This window comes from Rutilus rutilus, assembly GCF_951802725.1.
Source record: "Rutilus rutilus genome assembly, chromosome: 8".
NCBI lineage: Eukaryota > Metazoa > Chordata > Actinopteri > Cypriniformes > Leuciscidae > Rutilus > Rutilus rutilus.
The window spans coordinates 30,880,071-30,903,187 of record NC_140222.1 but is presented as its reverse complement, the minus strand read 5'-3'; the positions used below and the strand labels follow the sequence as shown (position 1 = coordinate 30,903,187).

The window sequence follows — 23,117 nt, the reverse complement described above, 5'->3', positions numbered from 1 at the left end:
TGTGTGAGCGAGCTACAGTGTGTGTGTGTGTGTGTGTGTGTGTGTGTGTGTGTGTGTGTGTGTGTGTGTGTGAGCGAGCGAGCACAGTGAGAGTGTGTGTATGTGATTGAGTGCCTGTATGTGCGAGTGAATGTGTGCGTGAGACGGCTCGCAGTGACTGGTCGGAAAGCAACGTGTAGTCTGACATATTTCTTGTCCATCCACTACATGACAAAACTTTTAGGAGTCAAAATCATGTAATCTGACACCGTGACTATCGTAACAGACACAAAAATCTTGTAATCGGAACCAGGCATATGATCACTGTGAATCATCTTACCCAAACATTGGAGTGTCTGTGCTCAACTAAGGCAGAGGCGGCATCTATGCCGGTGAACCGAACAATGGTGTAATGATTCAGTTCGACTCCCAAGACAAGACGATGCTCACCCGACTGGCCAATAGGAACGTGGCCCCGCCCATGACACAATTCTCACAGTGAAAGCAAAATCCTGACACGAGAGCAAGAAATTGCATCGAGAGCAAAGAAAAGCGTTTCAAGAGAAACACTTTTTTTTTTTTTTGAGAAAATGTTTTCACACTGATAGCAAAAAATATATATTTGAGAGTTTTTTTCAAAATATTTTGAGAGAGATTTTTTTTCTCAGAAATAATTTTTTTATGTTCTATGAGAAAATACTTTCTCTCAAAACTTTTTTAGTCTCAAATATTATTATTTTTTGCTATACGTATGAAAACCTTTTCTCTCAAATATTTTTTTTTCTCTCATGAAATGCTTTTTTGCTATCAGTGTGATAACTTTTTCTCTCAAACTTTTTTTTTTCTCTCAGATCATTTATTTCCTCGCATGTAATAAAGACACAATTCTCTCTCCATATAGGCCTAGATATTCATATCAGATTAAAAATAGTACAATTAGTTCCAAAGTTGTATTTGTAGTAGAAGCACAGTAAAAACAACACTTACCATGCTTTTACCACAGTAACATTAGTTTTACTGTGATAAGTGTAGTAAGAAGACAGTAATCACAAAACTTACCATGCTTTTACCACACTATTGGTAGTTTTAATGTGATACTTATTGTAAATGCACAGTAACCACAACTCTTACCATGCTTTTACCACAGTAACCCTAGTTTTACTGTGATAGGTGTGGTAAAAGGACAGTAACCACAATACTTACCATGCTTTAAACCTCAGTAACCTTAGTTTTACTGTGATTGGTGTAGCAAAGGACAGTAATCACAAAACTGACCATGCTTTTACCTCAGTATTGATAGTTTTAAAGTGATATTTGTTGTAAATGCATATTAACCACAACACTTGCCATGCTTTTAATGATTTATAATGTAACATCCAATATTTGTAAGGTAAATCAGTACTTTTTCCTTTAAATAATCCTATATATTATACATAATTATATTTTCTTTTCTCTTTTTTCAGCTGAAAAGACCAAAAGGTCCTTTCGGACTCAGTCAGCCCATTATTGTTTGAGGACAAGTAAACGGAGGAGACAGACAGCTGCAAAGGCAAATATTCGCAATGGTATGTGTTGGTTTTAATCCTAAATCAAACATTTTATCAAGCATTTGTTGTTTCTTAAAACTTTTCTCACAAAACCCATAGCCCAATCAGTACGAACATAGTCTGAAAGTCTTAATAATTCACAAGATTTAACAAGTTGTTAAATTTGTATGATACTCGTACATATTTGTATACTCGTACACAATCCTGCAGCTTTTACTCATTGGCTACTGCCTCAATTCCTGTACATATTTATCGCGATATTTGTAAATCAGTTGCGCCACTTCTTGGAAAGTTGTCGGATGTCACACACACTGTCAGAAAGTTTATATTAATTGCAAATTGGTCCCCGTCTGTTTATGTTCCAGTGATACATGATGTCTCTCCACACCTCATAACATACCTCTGTTTGCAAGAGTGGAAAAGCTAATCTTACTTGTCACATGACATCAGATACTCGATTATTTTGTCATAATCAGATCAGTTACACTGCTGATAACTGTCCCGTTTGCATGTAAATCATTTTCATATGATTATTGCTTACTATTAAAGACATACTTTTATTCATAAAAATGCCCACATATCAGTGAACTTATAACATAAAAATGCTTTTAACATTTAATTATGCAACACTCTTTACAGAAAAATATCCCACGCTTATGGATAAACTCACAATGTCATCATCAAGTGCTGTGCTGGGCACATTGGGCAACAAGTGTCCTCCAACGTATTCGATCCGTGGCCAAGTTCTCCACATCTTCCCATGGGACACTGACATTCTTCAGGTCTTCGTGAAACATGTCTCCGTGTCTTCCTTGGTCTTCCCTGTCTCCTGCATCCACCTGGTGGTGTCCACTTCATCACTGTCTTTGGGTGTTTCTTTAGTAAGATTTAGGATTTTGACCATATACCTCGCAGTCACAGACCGCATCAACGTCAGTGAGCTATACTTATTGTATTTCGCCAAAGGGTGTCACTGTGGCCTCAACCCTTCGCCTTCGCTTCCTCTGAGCTCGATTGCTATGTCTGAGGTAAACCACGCCCTCTTCATTACCCTATGCAGGAAGAAATGTAGGAAGAAATAAATGAAGAAATAAATAAATGTAGAAATACATAAATGTATAAATAAATAAATGTAAAAATAAATAAATGTATAAATAAATAAATATAGAAATGAATAAATGTATAAATAAATAAAAGAATAAATAAATAAATATGGAAAAAAAAATATATATATATATATACATAAGGAAATAAATGTATAAATAATTATTTATTTTCGTTTTTTTTGCTTTTCTATGTATATTTATTTATATATTTATTTATATTTATTTATTTTTTTTACATTTATTTGTATATTTATTTATGTATTTATTTATTTTTAATATTGACAGCTTTGGCATTCCATACATGACAGCCAGTATATGTTTTGGAACTATTGGGGCTTACATGAACCACGTGACAGCCATAGCGGCGACATTAAAGAGTGTCGCAACTCTTTCTCTCTATGGCTCTGGGCTAACAGAATCAAACTGAATTTGTATGATGGCAGGACAATGCAATAGCTACAATAACAGAGAGGTTAACGTCTTTATGGTATTTGGTGTTGGAAAATAAATAAAAACTTAAAATGATGTTTGTTTTTTTTTTTTGTTTTTTTTTTACCTTTATTTAACCAGGTGAGCACGTAGAGAACACGTTCTCAATTGAAACGGCGACCTGGCCAAGATAAAGCGAAGGTGCAAGATAACATAAAGTTACACAAAGTACACAAGGGGATAAAAATTATGAATAAAATACAAGTTTTCTAGGCAGTAATAAAAGGAGCCTTGGTATGTAAACAATTAGTGCATCATAATCTACAATAAAGGATCGAAATGATAAAAAATATCAAGGCAACTACATAAGTAGTAATAATACTGGGCATAATTGTGCAAGGAGAAATTGTGCAAATAGCATACAACACACAAACAGAGTGCATGAGACTCTCAGCAGGGCACCAACGGACAAAAAGGCACCAGAACAGAGGTAAATTGAGTGCGATATTATAATAAGGGAAATCAACATGTGCAACGAAGAGGAAAAAGCTCTGATAGTCGTGCTTTAAAAGACGTGAGAGAGATGGTGTTCTAAAGTTTCATAGTCTTTTGTAACTCATTCCAGTCGTGTGCAGCTGCAAATTGGAAGGAGCTACGGCCGAAGGAAGTATTTGCTTTATGGGTTACTAGGGAAATGTACCTACTAGAGCGCAGTTTACGGACCGGTAAGGCAATGGTGAGTAAAGAGTTCAAATACAGAGGGGTTTTGCGTAGAATTGACTTATATATCAGATGGTACCAGTGGGTCAAGCGCCGAGTATGTAAAGAGGGCCAACCTACTAATGCATATAGATCGCAATGATGAGTATTAAAAGGTGCATTGGTGACAAAACGGATGGCACTGTTGTAGACCACATCTAACCTTTTCAGAAGAGAGGTAGAGGCAGTCCTATAAATGACATCACCAAAATCTAATATCGGAAGAACAGTCATTTTTACCAGCGTATGTTTGGCAGAATAAGTGAAAGAGGTTTTGTTTCTGAATAAAAAGCCAATTCTAGATTTAATTTTGGATTGAAGCTCGTTAATGTGGAACTGAAAAGAAAGTGTATTATCTAACCAGATACCTAGATATTTGTAGGTGCTAACATAATCTAGACTTGATCCATCCAGAGTCAAGATGCTAGTCAGGTTGGCAGGTACGGGCAGTGTGCGATTGAACAGCATGCATTTAGTTTTGCTGGAGTTTAGGAGCAGTTTAAGTCCGCAGAATGCATGCTGAATGGCCTCGAAGCTCTTTTGAAGATTAGTTAGCACAGTATCCAATGCAGGGCCAGATGTATATAAAATGGTGTCATCTGCATAGAGGTGGATCTGCGAGATACCAGCGGCAAGAGCAACATCATTGATATAAACAGAAAAAAGAGTTGGTCCAAGAATCGAACCTTGTGGCACCCCAGTTGAGACAGCAATAGGTTCAGACAGACCCTCAGATTTAACATGTTGAACCCTGTCCGAGAAGTAGTTGGTAAACCAGTCAAGACAGTTTTTCGAAAAACCAAGGCTACCAAGTCTGCCAATGAGGATCTGATGATCGACCGAGTCAAAAGCCTTGGCCAGGTCAATAAATACGGCTGCACAGTAATGTCTTTTATCAATGGCAGTTGTAATATCATTTAAGACCTTGAGTGTAGCAGAGGTGCAGCCATGACCAGCTCGGAAACCTGATTGCATCGCAGAAAGCGTATTGTTTGATTCAAAATGTTTGATCATCTGTTTGTTGATTTGGCTTTCGAAAACTTTACTGAGACAGGGCAGGATAGATATGGGTCTGTAACAATTGGGGTCCAGCGTGTCACCCCCTTTAAAGAGGGGAATGACTGCTGCTGTTTTCCAGTCTTTAGGTATCTCTGAGGATACGATGGAAAGGTTGAACAGACTGGTAATAGGGGTTGCAATGATTGCTGCTGAGAGTTTCAGGAAGGACGGATCCAGATGATCTAATCCAGCTGATTTATAAGGGTCAAGCATTTGCAAATCTTTCATGACATCTGCTGATTGAATTTGCATGAATGAGAAATTAGGGGGACTAAGGCAAGGTGATGCGGGGGGTGAAGAGCTTATGGCTGCATGGGTAGCCAAGTTGAACACTTGGCCAGCCCTAGCAAAATGCTTATTGAAATGTTCAACTATAGCAGTTTTAACAGTAGTGATAGTGTTATCTAGCCGCAGCGCAGTAGGCAGTTGGGAGGAGGTGTTCTTATTCTCCATGGTCTTCACAGTGTCCCAGAACTTTTTTGAGTTGGTACTACAGGCCACAAATTTCTGTTTAAAGAAACTACTCTTGGCATTCCTGACTGCCTGTGTGTACCGGTTCCTTACTTCTCTGAAGAGTTGCATGTCGTGTGGATTTTTTGAGACTATAGCAGTACGCCACAAGGTGTTTTTGTGCTGGGCTAGAGCGGTCAGATCTTGAGTGAACCAAGGGCTGTATCTATTTTTGGTTCTAAACTTTTTGAGAGGAGCGTGTTTATTTAAGACAGACAGGAAAGCATTTTTAAAAAATGACCATGCATCCTCCACTGTCGGTATAAGGTCAACGTTCTTCCAAGGTACCCGGGCTAAGTCGATTAGGAAGGCTTGTTCACTAAAGTGCTTCATTGAACGTTTCACTCTAATGAGTGGAGGTGGTTTGATTACTGACCCATTACGGATACATGCAATAAGGCAATGGTCACTGAGATCCTGACTGAAAACAGCCGAGGTATATTTTGAGGGCATATTTGTTAAGATAATGTCAATAAGGGTTCCCTTGGTCACATTTTTCAGATTGTACCGGGTTGGTTCATTAACGATTTGTGTAAGATTTAGGTCGTCTAATTTCGATTGTACATTTGCAGGAATGTTGAACATGTCCCAGTTTAGATCACCTAATAATATGAACTCAGAGGATAGGTGGGGAGCTAACAGTTCACATATGGTGTCAAGGGCACAACTAGGGGCTGAGGGTGGTCTATAACAAACAGCAACAATAATAGACTTATTTCTGGAAAGATTGATTTTCAAGACAAGTAACTCAAATTGTTTAGCCACGGACTTGGATAGAACAATAGAACTCTGAAAACTATCCCTACAAAATACAGCGACCCCCCCTCCTTTAGTAGCTCTATCTTGACGAAAGATGTTATAGTTGGGAATGATTATATCAGAGTTTTTTGTTGTTTTTCTGAGCCAAGTTTCCGAAACTGCTAAAATGCCAGGGTTAGCAGAATGTACTAGAGTAGTGAGTAGATCAAGTTTGGGCAGTAAGCTTCTAATATTCACGTGCATAAAACCCAAACTAGTATGGTCGCAAAAGTCTTTAAATGATAATACCTGAGGGGTTGAGGTATTAGTATGGGCTATTGGGCCAGGATTTGTCTCTATATCTCCAGAGGATATGAGAAGGGCTAAAATGAGTGATCGAGTAATGGCTTTAAGAACTGGTCGTTTAATACCTTTATGAAAGTAAAAGAGGGGGAATGATTTCGGGACAAATTGAGTTAGATTTATAGCATTAAAAGCAGAGAGTGATGATACATACGTATTGACCTGAGATGGTAAACCAAGGTATTTAGTGATGAAGAAAGAGGCAGCCTCTCTGGAAAAACCAAATGAGCCCGAAGAAGTCACAAAGAAGTTTGGAGGGGGGATCATAAATTTAACTCGTGTTTGATGAAAAGGACATCTATAATAAGAATAAGCTAAAAAAGTTAACAGAAGCAACCAAAAACGGGCCATAATGTCCGGATGTAAAAATTGTCCAAAACTATCACAAAAAAAAAAAAAAAAAAAAAAAAAAAAAAAAAAATGTTCTCCCTTTCTCCTCCCCAGAGAGTATACTGCGCATGCACTCTCAGAGCGGGGAAATCAAAACAATGCTTCCGCGGAAAGTTAGATCGCAACAGTTAGTATTGTCTTTAGCCTACGAAATCCAGGCAATGGTCAGACCAACAGAGCATAGGCATCACCCCGACGAAGAGGGACCGCGGTAATCGGCTGCACCAGAAATCCTTCCATCCCGTGGAGCCGACCGAAGAATGAAGACAGAGAGCCGCCGAATCGGGCCCGGGCAGGGGCGGCCAACCGAAAAAAACGGCGCCGCCACAGCAGTCAGCAATCGAGCGGGCAACGGGTGAACTAGCCGCAGCACCGAAGATCACAGCACCGGAACGTCAGCAGGGGAAATCTCCCGGGACAAATCGCCTCGTTGGTCAGGTGGAAGGTACGTTTAGCTTAATGCCGTGTTGTTAGCCAGTGATGTTATTGTCAGCTCTGTTGACAACGGGGCTAGTCAATAATAGTAGCTGGTTAGCCGTGAATATTTCTGATGATGAAAAGTATGAGTCCAAAGGCACTAGAAGTAATGATACATCACGCAGGCTGGCTGGAAGTTGTATGAGATCGTATGTCGGCTAGGCATAAATAGCAAGTATATTTTGAATAGGTTCCCGATCTGGTAAATTGAATCCAGGGGAGATCCGTTGTGATTTAGGAAGGATCGTATAAAGAAATAAGTGCAGAAAATAAATAAAAATGACAGACAGGGACTATACACTGGATAGAAAATAGCGTGACTTGCACCTTACGCCATCTTGGACATGCCGAGCATTTTACCTATAGCGCCACCAACTGGCAGCAGTTATATATATTTTACATATTTTATGATGACAGGACGAGACAAAATGTCAAGTTAATTATGCCATTGCAACACAGTCGACCTAAAGCTTATAAGTTCCTAAACAAGCCAGCAACATTACAACGTCCATGAGTGAGGTCAGGTTGTTGAGGTCCGTGGTGCCATCGGTGCCATTAGGCTAACTGAAACAAACTGAAATTTTATGATGACAGGACAATACAATAACTACAATAACAGTCAGGTTAACGTCATTATGGCATTTGATGTTGGAAAAGAAACAAATACTTCAAATGTTGCGTTTCCAAATGAGAAAGCACGTCCGTTGAGTGAGTTCTGTAGCCTACTCCGTCATTGAAACGGGTATCCGTGTGTGGACCACGGAAGGTCAGTGTCATTGACCTTAATATTGAAAATGATTTTTAGAACATAGTTATTTATATTTATATATTTATTGTTATCTTTATAGTTACCGTCCTTGGTATAAACGGGCCATTACAATACTTTTTATTGCCTTTAGTGTCAAAATCAACGAGAACGTGAATGTGATATGAAAATGTGTATCAAAAAGCTTGATTTCTCTTTAGGAGTATTTTGGTGTGTCCAGTAAAAAAAAAAAAAAAAAAAAAAAAAATCTTTTAATGGAAATATAGCTTGTGAATGGCCATGGAGTGGTCTGGTAGGCTATAAACCATAAAATAAAAAATAAAATAAAAAAAAAGTCCTCCTTTTGACCAAGTTAATGATTAACTTGGTCAACTTGGTAACTTGTTTAACTCATTTTAACAGCATACAAACAGAGACCAAACCCAGAAACCAAACGCTACAGTCCTTTATGAGATGAAAATGAGAGTTCCTGTAAAAATCATCTGCTTTTCCTGTTTCCTATTTTCTGTTACCTTTGTGCAAGGTCAAGGTGAGTTTATAATTTTTACCATGTAGAATGTTTATGCATGTTATGTATATTCCAACACTTTTAAATGACCGTAAGTGGTTTTAAAGAGTGTTGACTAGTACTACATCTTTGTGTAATGTTTGTTTGTACTTCTCAGAATGTCTAAGAGAGGATATTACATATGAAAACATAGAACCAGTATCAAAACCTTCATATGACGATGATGAAACAGTGAAAGTGAACTGTGTGACAGGTTATATCGGCTTTTATAGATTAAAGTGTAAAAACGGACAATGGCTGACGGTCATTGCACGAAGCTGCTCAAGTAAGAAAATTTCAATATGGTGACCACATCATTTTTTCTCATTTAATTCAAATGTTCGCTTTCAGAGGAAAACTTGTTTGATTTCTGCAGAGAAAAAATGTGGTCACCCAGGGGAAACAGCAAATGGTGATTTTAAACTTATAGAGGGCAGTGATTATACTTATGGAGCAACAGTGGAGTATACTTGCAAGAAAGGGTAAATGTGAAAAAGCGTTTTCTAATTTATAAAGTTCAAATCTTTCCTGTTTAACTTGACACTACTTACACTTAAAAAGTTGAAATACTTTGTGTTCATGAAATGACCAGAATCAATCAACGTCACTGTAGAATGAAAGGGTGGGATAATTCTATCCCTGTCTGTGAGGGTACGCTATCTTTAAAATCTGTTTACATTATTGTCTTTTGATTCAGAAAGGTGCTGTAAGCGATTGTTATGGTAAGGTACATAGAGAACGAATCTACTCTCTGAAAGATATCACTGAAATAACTGTCCAGAGAAATCACGTGATGACACTGTTTGCTATATGTAAACAGTAACATTAAAGAGTCTGCAGGCCTCATCCAGAATGATTGTTTAGCCAATCATAAAGCTTTTGAGGTGCTCTCTGCCTGTCAATCATTTTGCACATTCACAGCAGGCACTTGCAGTGGTTTTCACAATGCATAATGTTCAAGATCACAGACATTGAGCATTGATACAGCTTCTTTTGTTGGTGGAGGAAAATAAAACTCATATGGCATATCTTGATTTGCTCTTGCCTAACTTGACAGGTAAATATACTAAAAACCACGTGGGTGTAGAAATAGGGGCATGTCTACATCGATGACGAAAGTTCTCGAACTGCTAACGTCGCTTACAGCACCACAAGGGCTGCCAGGTTTCCCAAAGCACAATGTAGAACATTAGTGACATGCTGGTTGCATTTAATCTCCGAGGCAGTTTTCTCAGAATCAGTGCCATCAAAGTTGCACGCAAAGATGTTCTCTCATAAAAGAGTAGAGCATGGGGCCACTCAAAAGTAGATTAGGCTACAATTTCAACTGATCTTTCAACTTTAAATTCGAAAGGACACAAAATAAATTAAACTGATTCATTATTTCAAAGTCAATGTACATTATATACAAGATTTTTTATTTATTTTTATCTACTTAAAAACAATGTCTACTCCACATTTTGCACACAAAAATAATATGTCTGTATTTAAAGAAGGCTACATGATAGACACTATGACCCTGTTTACAGCTGGTATTAGAATGCGTTTTGTTCGATCGGATCACAAGTAGATGAGGGAGACACATTCCCGTTTACACCTGGTGTTTTAATCCGTCTCTTTTGTCCACTTTTGACGACTTCTGTCCTGATTTCTTTGAGGGGAGGGTCTATGTATGGGCTTTTTCAGATGTTTCAATCTAATGTATGAAACAAACTCTTGCAATTTACATATGAGCGCGCCTGGAGACAACGGAAAAACACACTGAGAGCAAAAGCTTTCCTTTCTGATCTGACAGACGCAAGAGCACGCCGAACACTGTGAGTGTGTGTTAGAAATCAGGAATGGTGTGAGAACATTGTGTTTGGTGTGTTTTTCGTCTTCAAACCAAACTTGGGTCACCAGCCGACAAAGTTTAAATCCCTTCTGACTTGTGTACGTCCATTAATGTTGACTCGTTAGGTCAGTAGGTTTTGAGAAGATCCGGTCGAATGCGTTATCAACTACCTCTGGAAGTGGTCGAAAGTGGACAAGCTCAAGCTCCCGTCCCCTTATTTAGTGTCGTCCACTTGTGATCCGATCGACCAAAACAAATCTTAATACCAGGTGTAAACAGGGCCTAAGATATGTAGTCCAGCTTTAATATGCAACTAAATGCAGTCAAAGTGTGATGATTAGGTTTTGAATAATTTAAAATGTTACATATTATGTGAATTTAATAATAAATGGTCGGTGCTTGTTTTTGCGGCCTGAACATGTTGAATCGGCTTTTGTCAGGTTGTGGAATGTCTGAGAAATGACATACTGTAATCTGGTGATTGTCCACGTTGGTCAGCGTCTGTTGGTGCAGTGTGAATTGGTCTTTACATGTAGCATGGCAGTCCCTGCGCTTCTACCTCCACCTGGAGCCTGTTATTTGTCTTGCAAAAATCCACCACTCCCATTCTTCTGGTCCAATCAGCGCAGGGCTGTATGAGATCTTACTGTCAATCACAGTTCGTGCACACACCACAAATCCCCCCTCCCCTCTCGCGCACATTACAATATCACATGCACACGCCTGAAGTTCGCAGATGTGTTGGATTGTACGAAGCGTGATGGCGGAGAGAAAATCTACTAACAAGCTACCAATTCCTCGGTTAACAACCAGAGCTAGGAGGTCCAAAACAACCAAGGAAAAGAAAATGATCCTTCGATGCTGAAGAGACGGTGCGTTCACAGAAACTCGATGGGAGGGTGCTTGGTGGTAATGGGGGCGGGGCGTGAGAGTTGTAAACATTCAAAATTTTGGCTAAGTCCCCTCAATCTGCCAGACTTGCCGACTGCAGCTTTAATGTTTAGCGGTCTACATGCTGGTTTGGGAAACAGGCATTGCTCCAGTGTTAAAATAACATTTGACATAGAGCGATTTATCAGGAAACTCAGCCTAAATCAGATTATTTGTTTTCCTAGAGGTCAGATGCCCTGTAATTCGCACAGATGGTGATGTGACTGCATCAGGGAACACACGGGAAGGAACTTATGGCGATGTTATACATTTTGAGTGTGTATCTTCTGAGAAAAAGCTAGATGGAAGTAGTGTCATTCATTGTATGGAGAATGGCGTTTGGAGCGGACCTGTTCCACAGTGCATAGGTTAATTCCACAGTCTCTTGCTTTATTCAAGATCACTGCTTGATGTACTTGAACATTTCATGAAGAGATAACTAATACTAGAATTCCAAAATCATTTTCATCCTTAGACCAATGGTACAGATAATTAGTGTTGCTATAATGAATTGTGATATGCTAGTAGAGTATATTATAACCCCTAATAGACACTTTTTTTGCTGTACAAAACTGGTAGTATATTTTATTTTCTGTAAACTAATTTTTCCTAATTATTGTTTTTGGAAGCCAAATAAGCATTTGATGATGAACATACTTTTTGACCATTAATAAAGTAGGATCAAGTAGTATGCTTGTGTGCAATATGAACATTCACTAAGCAGTGTGTCAGATAGTAATATGTCTGAATATGCAGTATTCATAAAACAGTAGGCAAAATCGAATTAGAGCTTGCCAACCATTTTTGGCATACTTGACCTTTTTCTTAACTCAGTTTTGCATTATGATGTCTTTACAGTAACTTGTCAACTTGATGTGACTGAATCTAGAGCAGTAAGAACCATACCAGAGGGAAAAACCATTTTCAAAGCTGGAGAAACAGTGGAAATCATCTGCTCTGTCAAAAACCTGTTCTTATACAACCAGGAAACATTTACATGCACAAATAATGGGAAGTGGGATTACAAGCCATCTTGTGAGGGTAAGAATGTAGAGAAACACTCCTGGATTTGGTGCTGAATTCATTGAATATTTTTAAAAGCAGGTGAATCTTGTTTCAGAGATAAGATGTCAAGTTCCACACAACCAGCATGTGTATCTACCAACATTTTACTTCCGTGGAGATCTGAATTTGAATGTAAAAAAATCTTACAGTTGTGAGTCTGGATATGGTAAAATGTCAGCGGAGGCCACATGTGCACGAGACGGATGGACACCGAACCCACTGTGTGCTGGTATGTTCTGCTGTAGAGTATTAAAATCTGCACTACTCATAAAATCCCATAATATATATTCTATGATTATGTGGATGTTTGTTTTCTAGAAATTATGTGTGACCCACCAAAAATCCCAAATGCAGAGATTGTGGGAGGTCAGAAACAAAAGTATAAAATATCTTCAAGAATAGAATATAAATGTCGTCCTGGATTTGAACCAGAGGAACTTGTACAAATCACTTGTGATTCCGAGGGCCAATGGACAGACATACAGACCTGCACTGGAAAGTTACACCTTGATGTTGTTTTGTTGTTTGCTTTGCTTTGATTATATTGTATCATAAATTCAGATACTTTTAATGAAAACTTTTAAGATGATTGAATGAATCAATCATGAATCAAATAACGTCTCGGTTATGTATGTAACCCTCGTTCCCTGAAGGAGGGAACGGAGATGTTACGTCAGAGACTGACGAATGGGGGTTTCGCTAGAGAGCCCTATCACCTACGAGTTATTAGAAAATGAGCCAATGGTATGAAAATACCATGGGTCTGCGAAATTTGCATCGTGAACTCCGCCCCACCGCGTGGGTATAAAAGGAGCCACGGGTGCAATCTCACATTATGCTACCTGCTGAGGAGCCAAGACTGTGCGCCCCGGCCGTTTCAGTGGTACAGCGGCAGTGGCATGGGAATGTAACGTGTCCGTTCCCTCCTTCAGGGAACAAGGGTTACATATGTAACTGAGACGTTCCCTTTCAGTTAGTCACTACGAGTTATGTCAGAGACTGATGAATGGGGGGCCCAATCTAATCTCGCCAATGCGGCTGTCTTCCAGTGTCCTGTGCAAGCCCCAGCTCCTTGTCGTGAGGCTAGCACGAGTGAAGGGCCAAGAATACCAAGGTACACTGGGTAGCATATCCCAGATGGAATATGTGACACAGCGCCTACCCGCAGGGAGGACTTAGAATACACATATGACCCGAGTACGGGATGCATATGGAGAATTCAGAGGTATCCAGCCCGCAGGGTGGAATGTTTCAACCTCGAGATGGCAAGAGGGGTCTTGCTGAGGGAAAACACGTGCTCTGAGGAGACTTACCGTGGAATATACACATGTGGGGGTTGCCCAACCGGGGAACCATGCACATGGAGGCACCTAACCAATCACGAGGGCTGACCAACCGGGCATGCACTCTGGTGATGGCGTCAACAGTGCAGGAAGAACTCATCTGAGTAAAATAGTGCACGTATCCAGTCCGTGGAGTGAGGTGGAGTTCGCGATGCAAATTCTGCAGACCCATGGTATTTTCATACCATTGGCTCATTTTCTAATAACGAAGGTGATAGGGCTCTCTAGCGAAACCCCCATTCGTCAGTCTCTGACGTAACTCGTAGAGACTGACTGAATGGGAACTGATATATGTGTCTTTTTTCTAATTTAAAAAAAGTAAGGCAGACACTACATACACTACTGTTAATATATTGTTGAGTATTCAAAAATAGGTTATCTTTCTAAATACAGATGGTACATGTCAGGAGCAAGAACTAAAAAATTTAGAAATTCTATTTGGACATCCAGGCATCACTTCACCTTATAATCCTGGGCATATCTTAGTTTTTCGATGCACTGATGTCAACATGAGATTTTACGGCCAACGTGCAATTGAATGCCAGCCAGATGGGAGGTGGAATTACCCATATCCACAATGTGGAGGTAAAAATTGATTCTTTTGTGTTTATATTTAGAAACATTTCTATAAATCAGAATATAAGAAGTAATCAAATGTGTTAATTTACTACCATCTGAACATGACCATCGACATTTGAAATCTTATAACTAATTAATAGTATTTTTCATATAATATTTTGCATTAAATTGTTCCTCTAGGAACAGTTGAGTGTTCCCAACCAACAAGGGACTTGCGATTTGTGAAACTGTCAGATAAGAAAATTGTGTTCAGCAACTTTGAGATACTGAAATATACGTGCAATAAACCGTACAATGAAACTTCAGGAGGAGCTTTGATGTGTCAAAATGGAAAATGGAACGGAACATTTGTCTGCAAAAGTGAGTCCCCATAAAATCTTGCATTCACATTTATTTACCCAGAAAACCCAACTATCTATGATAATCCAATCCCAAATGTGGATTATGGGTGCATCAAAAAAATGTATACATGATACAATATATGTGTATATATATATATATATATATATATATATATATATATATATATATATATATATATATATATATATATATATATATATATATATATTATAGGGCCAGTAGTGCCAGGCCAGTAGTTGACGATGTCAGATTGTAAAGAAAAACTATGTGCCTATAAACTGAACATCTAATATGCATGTGCAATTGTGCATGACATCACTGTTTTCACAAATTCACATTTTTGGAGTTTACGCTGAGACGATAACCATACCATTTTCCAAAACTTGTATGTTGAAACCCATTTTCAAAAGTTTGCATTTCCAGGCCTTAAAAACGTCAGTGTCGTGTAAATAAATGGTGTCATGTAAATGGACCCTTAGGCCTAGTCCACACGTACATGGGTATTTTTATAAACAGTTTTTCCTCCTACTTTTAAAAAAAAATGTACGTCCAAATGAGCAAATACACTCTATGAAGCGCTGTCAAGAGCATTCCAAACCAACAAGTGGCGATATAACCCTAACCGTAAAGCCATGTTGGCCAATCAGAAGCCTGGAAAAAAGGTTATTACTGGTTCCGGATCTGACGTTACAAGCCAAAATCTTGAAGATTTTTGAGTTTGAGTTTCTAAAAATCTTCACCCTGGAAGGAGTTTTCAAAAAAGGTGGTTAAAGCATAGTTTCCAGTTTGCATGACATGTGGACTTCATAAATCCTTATCTTGAGCAAAATAAGTAAGCTGACATTCAGTACAATCTATATCTTTTATTTAGGATACATACAAATGTCATTTACGTCTTTTAGTTTGTCAAGAGATTTAAAGCACCATTTTTTAAGACTGCGCATGTGCGAACGTGCTCTACTACGTAACAACGAGCCTATGATTGAATCTGGAAATAGAGCAAAAATAACTGAGAAAAATGAGAAATAGTCCTCATGCTATGTCTGTAATTTAAATAAAACCATCTAGTATTAATTCGATCTCAAACAGATTTATTAAAAGAAGTTAGTACTCCACCTCGTACGTGAGGTCATAAATCAACATGGTTGAACGACCGCTTTGCGACATTACGGTTTCAGGAAACAGTCGTGACTAGCTAGCTGATTTATTCAACGATGCATCGTACTATGGTAGTTAAGCAGCGAGTTACGTCGTCGTACGGGAAAACGCACCCCTATTTGCCTGGAAGATGCGTGTTCAAAACGTGTAAAGCACAGGTAGTTCCAGTCAGTTTAATCATCGTTCTGTATTAAGGCGAGCATACACTGTGCGATGTCTGTGCGATTTCAGCAAGGAACCTACTCACACTGAACGAGTATATCGCATGCGATGTAAAGCCAAAGCTCAGGATTTATGTGCTCACACTGTACGGTACGAACGTCGAGCTGCGACTTGACTGCTCACACTATACGTGTGAAATATGCGCGAATCAGCGCGATAAATCCTCGTGCCGGGTTGCACCTATGGACGATAATTAAAAACAGCTTTATTTCAAAAACATTTTTTAACAATAAAAGAGGCAAATGTACATCGCAGGTGGCTTGGAAGAAGTGGGTAATGGTTAATCCATTTTGCAACACGAACTGGAGGTAAGCAACAGTTATTTGTAGCTTTGAACTACAGAACTTAAATAGGCCTATATCTCCCTTTTCTTTCTTTTTTTTTTTTCTTTTTTTTTTCTTGTTGCTGCAGATGAAACTGTTTTTGCGCAGGCGCAGTGAGGGAAAAAACACTGAGTTTAGGGCAATCGGTTCGTAGCTCTGCTTCAACTGTGCGATATAGTCACGAGGAGCGACCAAAATTTCTAACATGCCAGAAATTCATCCGACCATCCGATTGCCGGTCGTGAGAGGTTAATCGCCTCTCGTTTCCCCCTGTACACTGCACGAACACTGCACGACAAACGACGCACGACAAAGCTGAAAATCGGCCCGACCCGAAAAATAGTCGCACGAGTCAGAATTCGGCTCAAAATCGGACGAAAATCGCACAGTGTATGCCCGCCTTTAATGTGCATGAAGCGCAATCACACACACACACACACACACACATACAGACAGTCACTTGCACTCAGAGACTGGAGATCATGCTTTGACCAGAAACATTCAGGAGCACAGAAATTTGTTGTCAAATGCTGCCCCAAGACTTTTATTAGTATAATCGCGGACACTAAATTCTGCTCAAAAATGTACAGTATATGAATGTTTTTTGTTTGTTTTTTTAGGTGGGATCTGTTCACCACCTCCATATCTTCAACATGGAGACTACAGCATCATCAGTACGGAAAAAGATGTGATTACAGAGGTATCGTACACTTGCCAGTCTTACTATGTGCTGGACAAGCAACAGGAATCTTATAAGTGTGTGGATGGAAAATGGGAGACTCCTCCGAAATGTCTGAGTGAGTCATTCAATTACAAATTAACTCTCTTTTGCTTTTTTGTAAAAACAAATCTCTAATTGTTTTGTATTGTTTTTCACTGGACGATGTCTCTGTCATAGGGCCTTGTGAAATTGATGACATAGTTGAGAAGTACAATCTACAGCTCCCTACAGGAAAGGTCTATATAACGCATGCTAACAAGTATAGGCTTAACTGTACGGCTGGATGGAATACTGGAAGTGAGATGAGAGCATATGTGGACGTGTCGTGTTCTAATGGGTATCTTCAGATTGACAAAAGTTGTGAGTAATGTTTCTCGTTTTCAATCTGAATTAGTCATGTTGGTGTTCTGTACATTTATTTATTCATTTGTTTGTTTTTTTCCAGGTGATACACAAAATAACTGAAAATAAACTAGTGGTAGTTGAGGTAATGTAACCCAGTTTGATTTTAAGAATGACTTCTAGTATTTACTTTTAGATGTTTTTTAGCACTAAATGTTGATATTTAAAATGACTACTGCAAACCCAAACTGATGAATATTAAATATTTTCAGTGGCCTAGTAAAAATTCAGCATGCAATTATGTTTATGAAGACGGAGAGACACACTCAAGCTTGTATCTCATTCTCATTCAGCTACAAATATTACTTATAGAATTGTATATTATCTCTGTCACAGCCACCAGCTGGAGTGCCCATGATCTCCCTCAGAGGACACTACTTCCATCTGCTTTCTCAACATGAACTACTTTTCCCATAACCCATTGCTCGGAATAACTAGTGTTTTGATTACTTTCACCTGTGTGTTATTATTTTATTTACTCTTACCTATTTAAGCCCTGTGTATTCACTCATTCGTTGCGAAGTCTTGTATGTTGTTACACTGCATTTCTGAGCGTTATCATGGTTTCCTGTGTCTTGGTTTTTTGAGTATCTTCCCATATTCTTGATTTTCCTTTTTGCCTGTGTTTTCGACCCTGTTGCTTTTTTAGATTGTTTGACCCTTTGCCTGTTATATGGACTATGATTCTGGATTGTCCCAATAAAGCTGCATTTGGATGTTCAACCCAAGTCTCTGAGCCGTTCGTAATAATCTTAAAGAAATTGTTTGTATTTATTATCTTTTAAAATTCATTTAATGACCCTTGTGATTAAAAACATGTTAGTAATTATAGTGACTTTGGTGTGGATTTTAGTTCAACATATTTCTAGCATTATTTATGCACTTTATTTACGGAAAACATTTATTTATGCAAACTCAGCAAAAATAAGTCACCTTTTCAGGATACTGTATTTTAAAGATAATTTAGTAAAATCCAGATAAACTGTACAAATCTTTATTGGTAAGGGTTTAAACAATGTTTTTCATACTTGTTTACTAAACCTTAACAATTATTGCACATGCACCAGTGAAAAAGTCCTTAAGACACAAACAATTTACAGAGAACTGAACAAGTTATGATAACTGAACTGAGCTGGACGATGACATCATTTCTTCAGAACTGCTTTATAGATAAAATGAACTAACTTAATAATTGATGATCTTTACAACAGAACTGAATCGACACAGAACTAACTTCAGCTGAACAACAGCCGAAACTGACTGCTACTGTTGATATTGCCAGCCTGAGTTTCCCAGTAATGGTTCCCATTCCTAATCCAGTCCGACTTCTGACCTGTAATGCTGCGTGAATCATAATCATACACTGTTCGCTCGTTGGCCAGAGGAGAACTGACTCCCGACTGAGCCTGGGTTCTCCCAAAGTTTTCTTTCTCCATTCTGTCTCCTGATGGAGTTTTGATTCCTTGACACTGTTGCCTTGGCTTTTGGCTTGCTTTGTTGGGGACATTTAATATTCAACAGTATTATTGATCTGCCTTACTTAAGGTGGATGGTGATGCAGTTTTCTTCTAGAAACAAACTTTGTTGTATTATTTTCATGTTATCACTGTGAAGCTGCTTTCATACAGTCTGTATTGTAAAAAGTGCTATTTAATTAAATTTTAATGTCTGCTCGAGCACCAGACTTTTCAGAATTTTCACCTGCAACAACCGATCATATTTTCATCAATACTTTACTCTTAATAAAAGAAAACCAACCAATATTTAAACCTCTTAGTTTCATTAAATGCAGCATGGCAATAAGACAAGTAAAATTTCATTTGCTTTCTCAATTTTTGTGCAAATATTGTAGCACTGATATCGTAACCTTCAGCCCTGTTATCAAAGTTATGATAAGGAAATATGATCAAACTATTTTTTCTCTCTCAGATTTTAGTATGTTTTTCGGTCATTACAACTACTACTGTAGCACCCACTGAGGCTTAATTGTATGCTAAATTTACACCCCTGTTGCTCATTCTGGATTTCTTCTTTTATCAAATGAATTTTTATAAATATATTATGAAATCACATGTCAAGGTTTTTATTATTTGTCACAAATTTTGGAAACAGCATTTAAACCTCATTGAAATTGAAAAGAACATAAAATGACTCAAATAATATTTAGTTTGACATGTAGGATAGATGAAAAAAAAAATAATAATAATTTTGATCCTATTCATGCCAAAACTCAGCACATGACAACCATTTACTTATAAAGTTAAAGACCTTTGAGTTTAACATTTCAATGTTTACCAAAAGTCCACACCGTAAGATCCCGTAAATGACATCCAGTTTTTACGGTTTAAAAAAGACAAACATTTTTTTTTTTTTTTCAGTGTGAGATAAGGAGGGCAATCTAGGTCATCTAGACTCTAGAGACAACAACAGTTGTTTTTTTTTTGTTTTTTTTAGCACATACTGATACTTTAAGGGTCAAACTCTTCTTTTACCTCAATGTATGTTTTAGTAACATAAGTATTATGAAACAATCATTAATTAATTAATGTAATAATGTTCTTCTTTAAATGTAAAGAACACTATTCAGTGAAAAAAAAATCTAAATCTAACAGGTTTAACCTGTAAAGCACAGCAGTGAACACATCAAATATTTTAGAACTTTCTTTTTGCTTCCTGTTTATATGTTACATAAATGTGACTTACAAAGTTTGACTTGTCTAGGGTAACTTGTCCTTTGGTTTGTCCAGATGACAAAAAAAAAAAAAAGCTACTTGTGATGTGAACTCAAAATGAGAATTTCTGTCTTTTGGTGATTTTCCTTTAGTTGTGCACAGAGTGAAGGCAGGTTATTTTTGAGGTTAATGTTATTCATCTTAATATGCTTTTCAATTAGATTTTTTTTTTTTTTTTACTTGAAAGCAAATGAAGCAAGGGTGTAGAGTTACATTCAAGCTATTTTAAGGTATAAATAAATAAATAAAATTCACAGGATTTTTTTTTTTTTTTATATATGTTATTTTTGTGATCAAAGATGATTTTTAAGGGATACAGTTATTGACTACAGGGGGATTTTAAACAAAATATCCTTCTGCACATCCACAAAGTGGTCTGGTATAAAAGAGTCCTCCTTTTGACTTAGTAAATGATTCACTTTTTGATTCCCCATCATACAAACAGAGTGAGAAAACTAGTTACAGTCATTTGTGAAATGAGAGTTTAAAATGAGAGTTCCTGTACAATTCATCAGCTTTTCCTGTTTTCTATTTTCTGTTACTGTTGTGCAAGGTCAAGGTGAGTTCATTCATTTTTAGTAGAATGTTATTCATATTATATACACATCCAACACTTTTAAATGACCTTAAGTTGTTTTAAAGAGTGTCGACTACTACATCTTTGTGTAACATCTGTTTGTGCTTCTCAGAATGTCGTTGAGAGGATATTATATGAAAAAATAGAACCAGTTTGGAATATTATATTATGAATATTGAAACAATGAAAGTGAACTGCGTGCCAGGTTTTACTGGTATAGATTCACTGCTGGCAAAATTGGCTTTCAATAAAACATGGCTGCCTATTCAGAAGAAAAATGTGAATAAAATTGAAATCAGTGCTACATGACTAGAGAAAATGAAGAAAAGGGCTGTTTAATGTTTTTTATTATTATTTATTATTATCATTATTATTTTTATTATTATAGAAATTATCAGAATTTTGATTTTATTTAATTCTGATTGGATTATTCTCCAAATTAAAAGTAACAAAATAAAGAAGCTGAATTTTAAATATTTGTTTAAAAGTTTGAAAGTGTTGTGAATCTTCTTCAATCTCACTCATGTCCAATGCTCTATGGGACAGATTAATTCACCACAATATACTTTATGATTTGATTCAAGAAGAACATAAGCGAATAGTGTAAATATTGCTTGTGCACAGAGTGGTCTGGTGTAAGAAAACCCTCTCTTTGACTTTGATAAATGATTAACTTGTTGATCCCCAAGCAGACAAGAGTATCAGAGACAGACCAACAAAGATACTTGTGAAACTCCTCGGCTTCGTCTTTTGGTTGTTTTTCTTTAATTGTGGCCAATAAGGCAAGTTCTTTTTGTTGTTGTTATTTATTTAAATGTCTTTTTCATTTAGATTTAATTGATTTGAAAATAATCGTTATATTATATGCACTTTCCAAATCATTTAACTGTAGCTCTAGAGCAGGGGTCACCAAACTTTTTTCTCAGGGGGCCACATTGTCGTTCCTGACTGTGATGGGGGGGCCGGGGCCGGGTCAGCTATATAACATAGAATTGTATGACCCAGACCAAAATGACCACCAGCAGGCCTCATTCTGTAGTAGAGATTACTAGCCTGGCACAGCCATCCCCACTACTATATCCACACTACTATATCAACACTTGATTCCTGGCACATATTTGTTTATCTTGTGGTGGAAATTCTTTCTCAACTTCAAATAATAATTGTTAGACAGCTGAAGATTTCAAAAGTTATAAAGATCTTTATTTCTTGCAAGAAATTGACATTCACATACAGAACGCATCTCGTATGTGAAGGCAAAGGGCTAGTCCCCCTCCCAGAGGTTATATACCCCTCATACATCCTGGTTAGGCTTCATCTGTGTCAAAGGATCAATTCCTTATAAGGTAATATATGTCTTCAAAATCTTTGTCTACTGTATGTTATATCTTAGACAGAAAACAATATCGTGGCTAGACACAAGTTCCTGTTTTTAGCTGCAGCTCTTCACACATTTTGCTTATCACTATTTTCTATCAAAGCTGCGCACATACATTTCACACTTGAAGTCCAACAATAGGTCACTTGAGTACTCTTAGTCTCTTTGCTACTAAGTCTCCTATAACTCAAAACATTTTGTTCCTGCAAGCTTGTCTTAACTTATGCTTTTCTAAAACTTGGTTACATATCTTTAATAACGTGCTTTAGCTTATATGAATATATTTCTTCCAATGCTTATGAGTAAAAATAAAGTGACAGATGTTAATACAAGCTGTACACTTCTAAAAGTAAAAAACATCTAAAAGTAAAGTAAAAAACACATCTAAATGTAAAATTCCTATCACAATCCCCCATCTGTTCATTCAAAGAACATACACAAAATTTGACATTTACTTCTTCCATAATCAATAGTACATTGCCTCTTAACTTTAAATCAAGTTTCATTATCCTTTGCTAAATTTCGAATCACTTTGATCTATTAGGCCTTTAGATACTGCTGATTAACCATTTTCCTTAACCATATTTTACTAGCTTTTAATTCAAGCAGGCAATTGTTTTACTTAGTCAGATCTATTTAAGGATCTGTGTAATAAAATCTAACCAAAAAGTTCTAGAATACTTTCATTTTTATGCTTAACTCAAATATCAATAATTATATTATTTTGTTTCAAACAATGTCATTCATTTTAAAATTAACTCTCACCCAGCTGTTGCCATGAGAATAGCTTTAGCTGCTGATAGGTCATTTAATCATTAAT

The 23,117-nt window shown here is 37.4% G+C and overlaps 1 protein-coding gene and 1 pseudogene across 2 annotated transcripts in view; both read left to right on the top strand.

The window, feature by feature from the left end:
- The window catches only part of LOC311296141 (verrucotoxin subunit beta-like), a 58,238-nt pseudogene that overhangs the window by 21,029 nt on the left and 14,092 nt on the right, over nucleotides 1-23,117 (top strand). The gene's annotated exons all lie outside the window — the stretch shown is intronic.
- Nucleotides 8,518-18,350, top strand: LOC311294791 (complement factor H-like). The gene is made up of 14 exons (XM_084415819.1): nucleotides 8,518-8,652; nucleotides 8,789-8,956; nucleotides 9,047-9,152; nucleotides 11,018-11,166; nucleotides 11,620-11,802; nucleotides 12,293-12,475; nucleotides 12,555-12,728; nucleotides 12,818-12,994; nucleotides 14,236-14,427; nucleotides 14,602-14,781; nucleotides 17,108-17,284; nucleotides 17,386-17,568; nucleotides 17,654-17,695; nucleotides 17,947-18,350. The coding sequence occupies exons 1-13, from the start codon at nucleotides 8,577-8,579 to the stop codon at nucleotides 17,671-17,673; spliced, it is 1,968 nt and encodes a 655-aa protein (XP_084271945.1). The 5' UTR covers nucleotides 8,518-8,576; the 3' UTR covers nucleotides 17,674-17,695; nucleotides 17,947-18,350.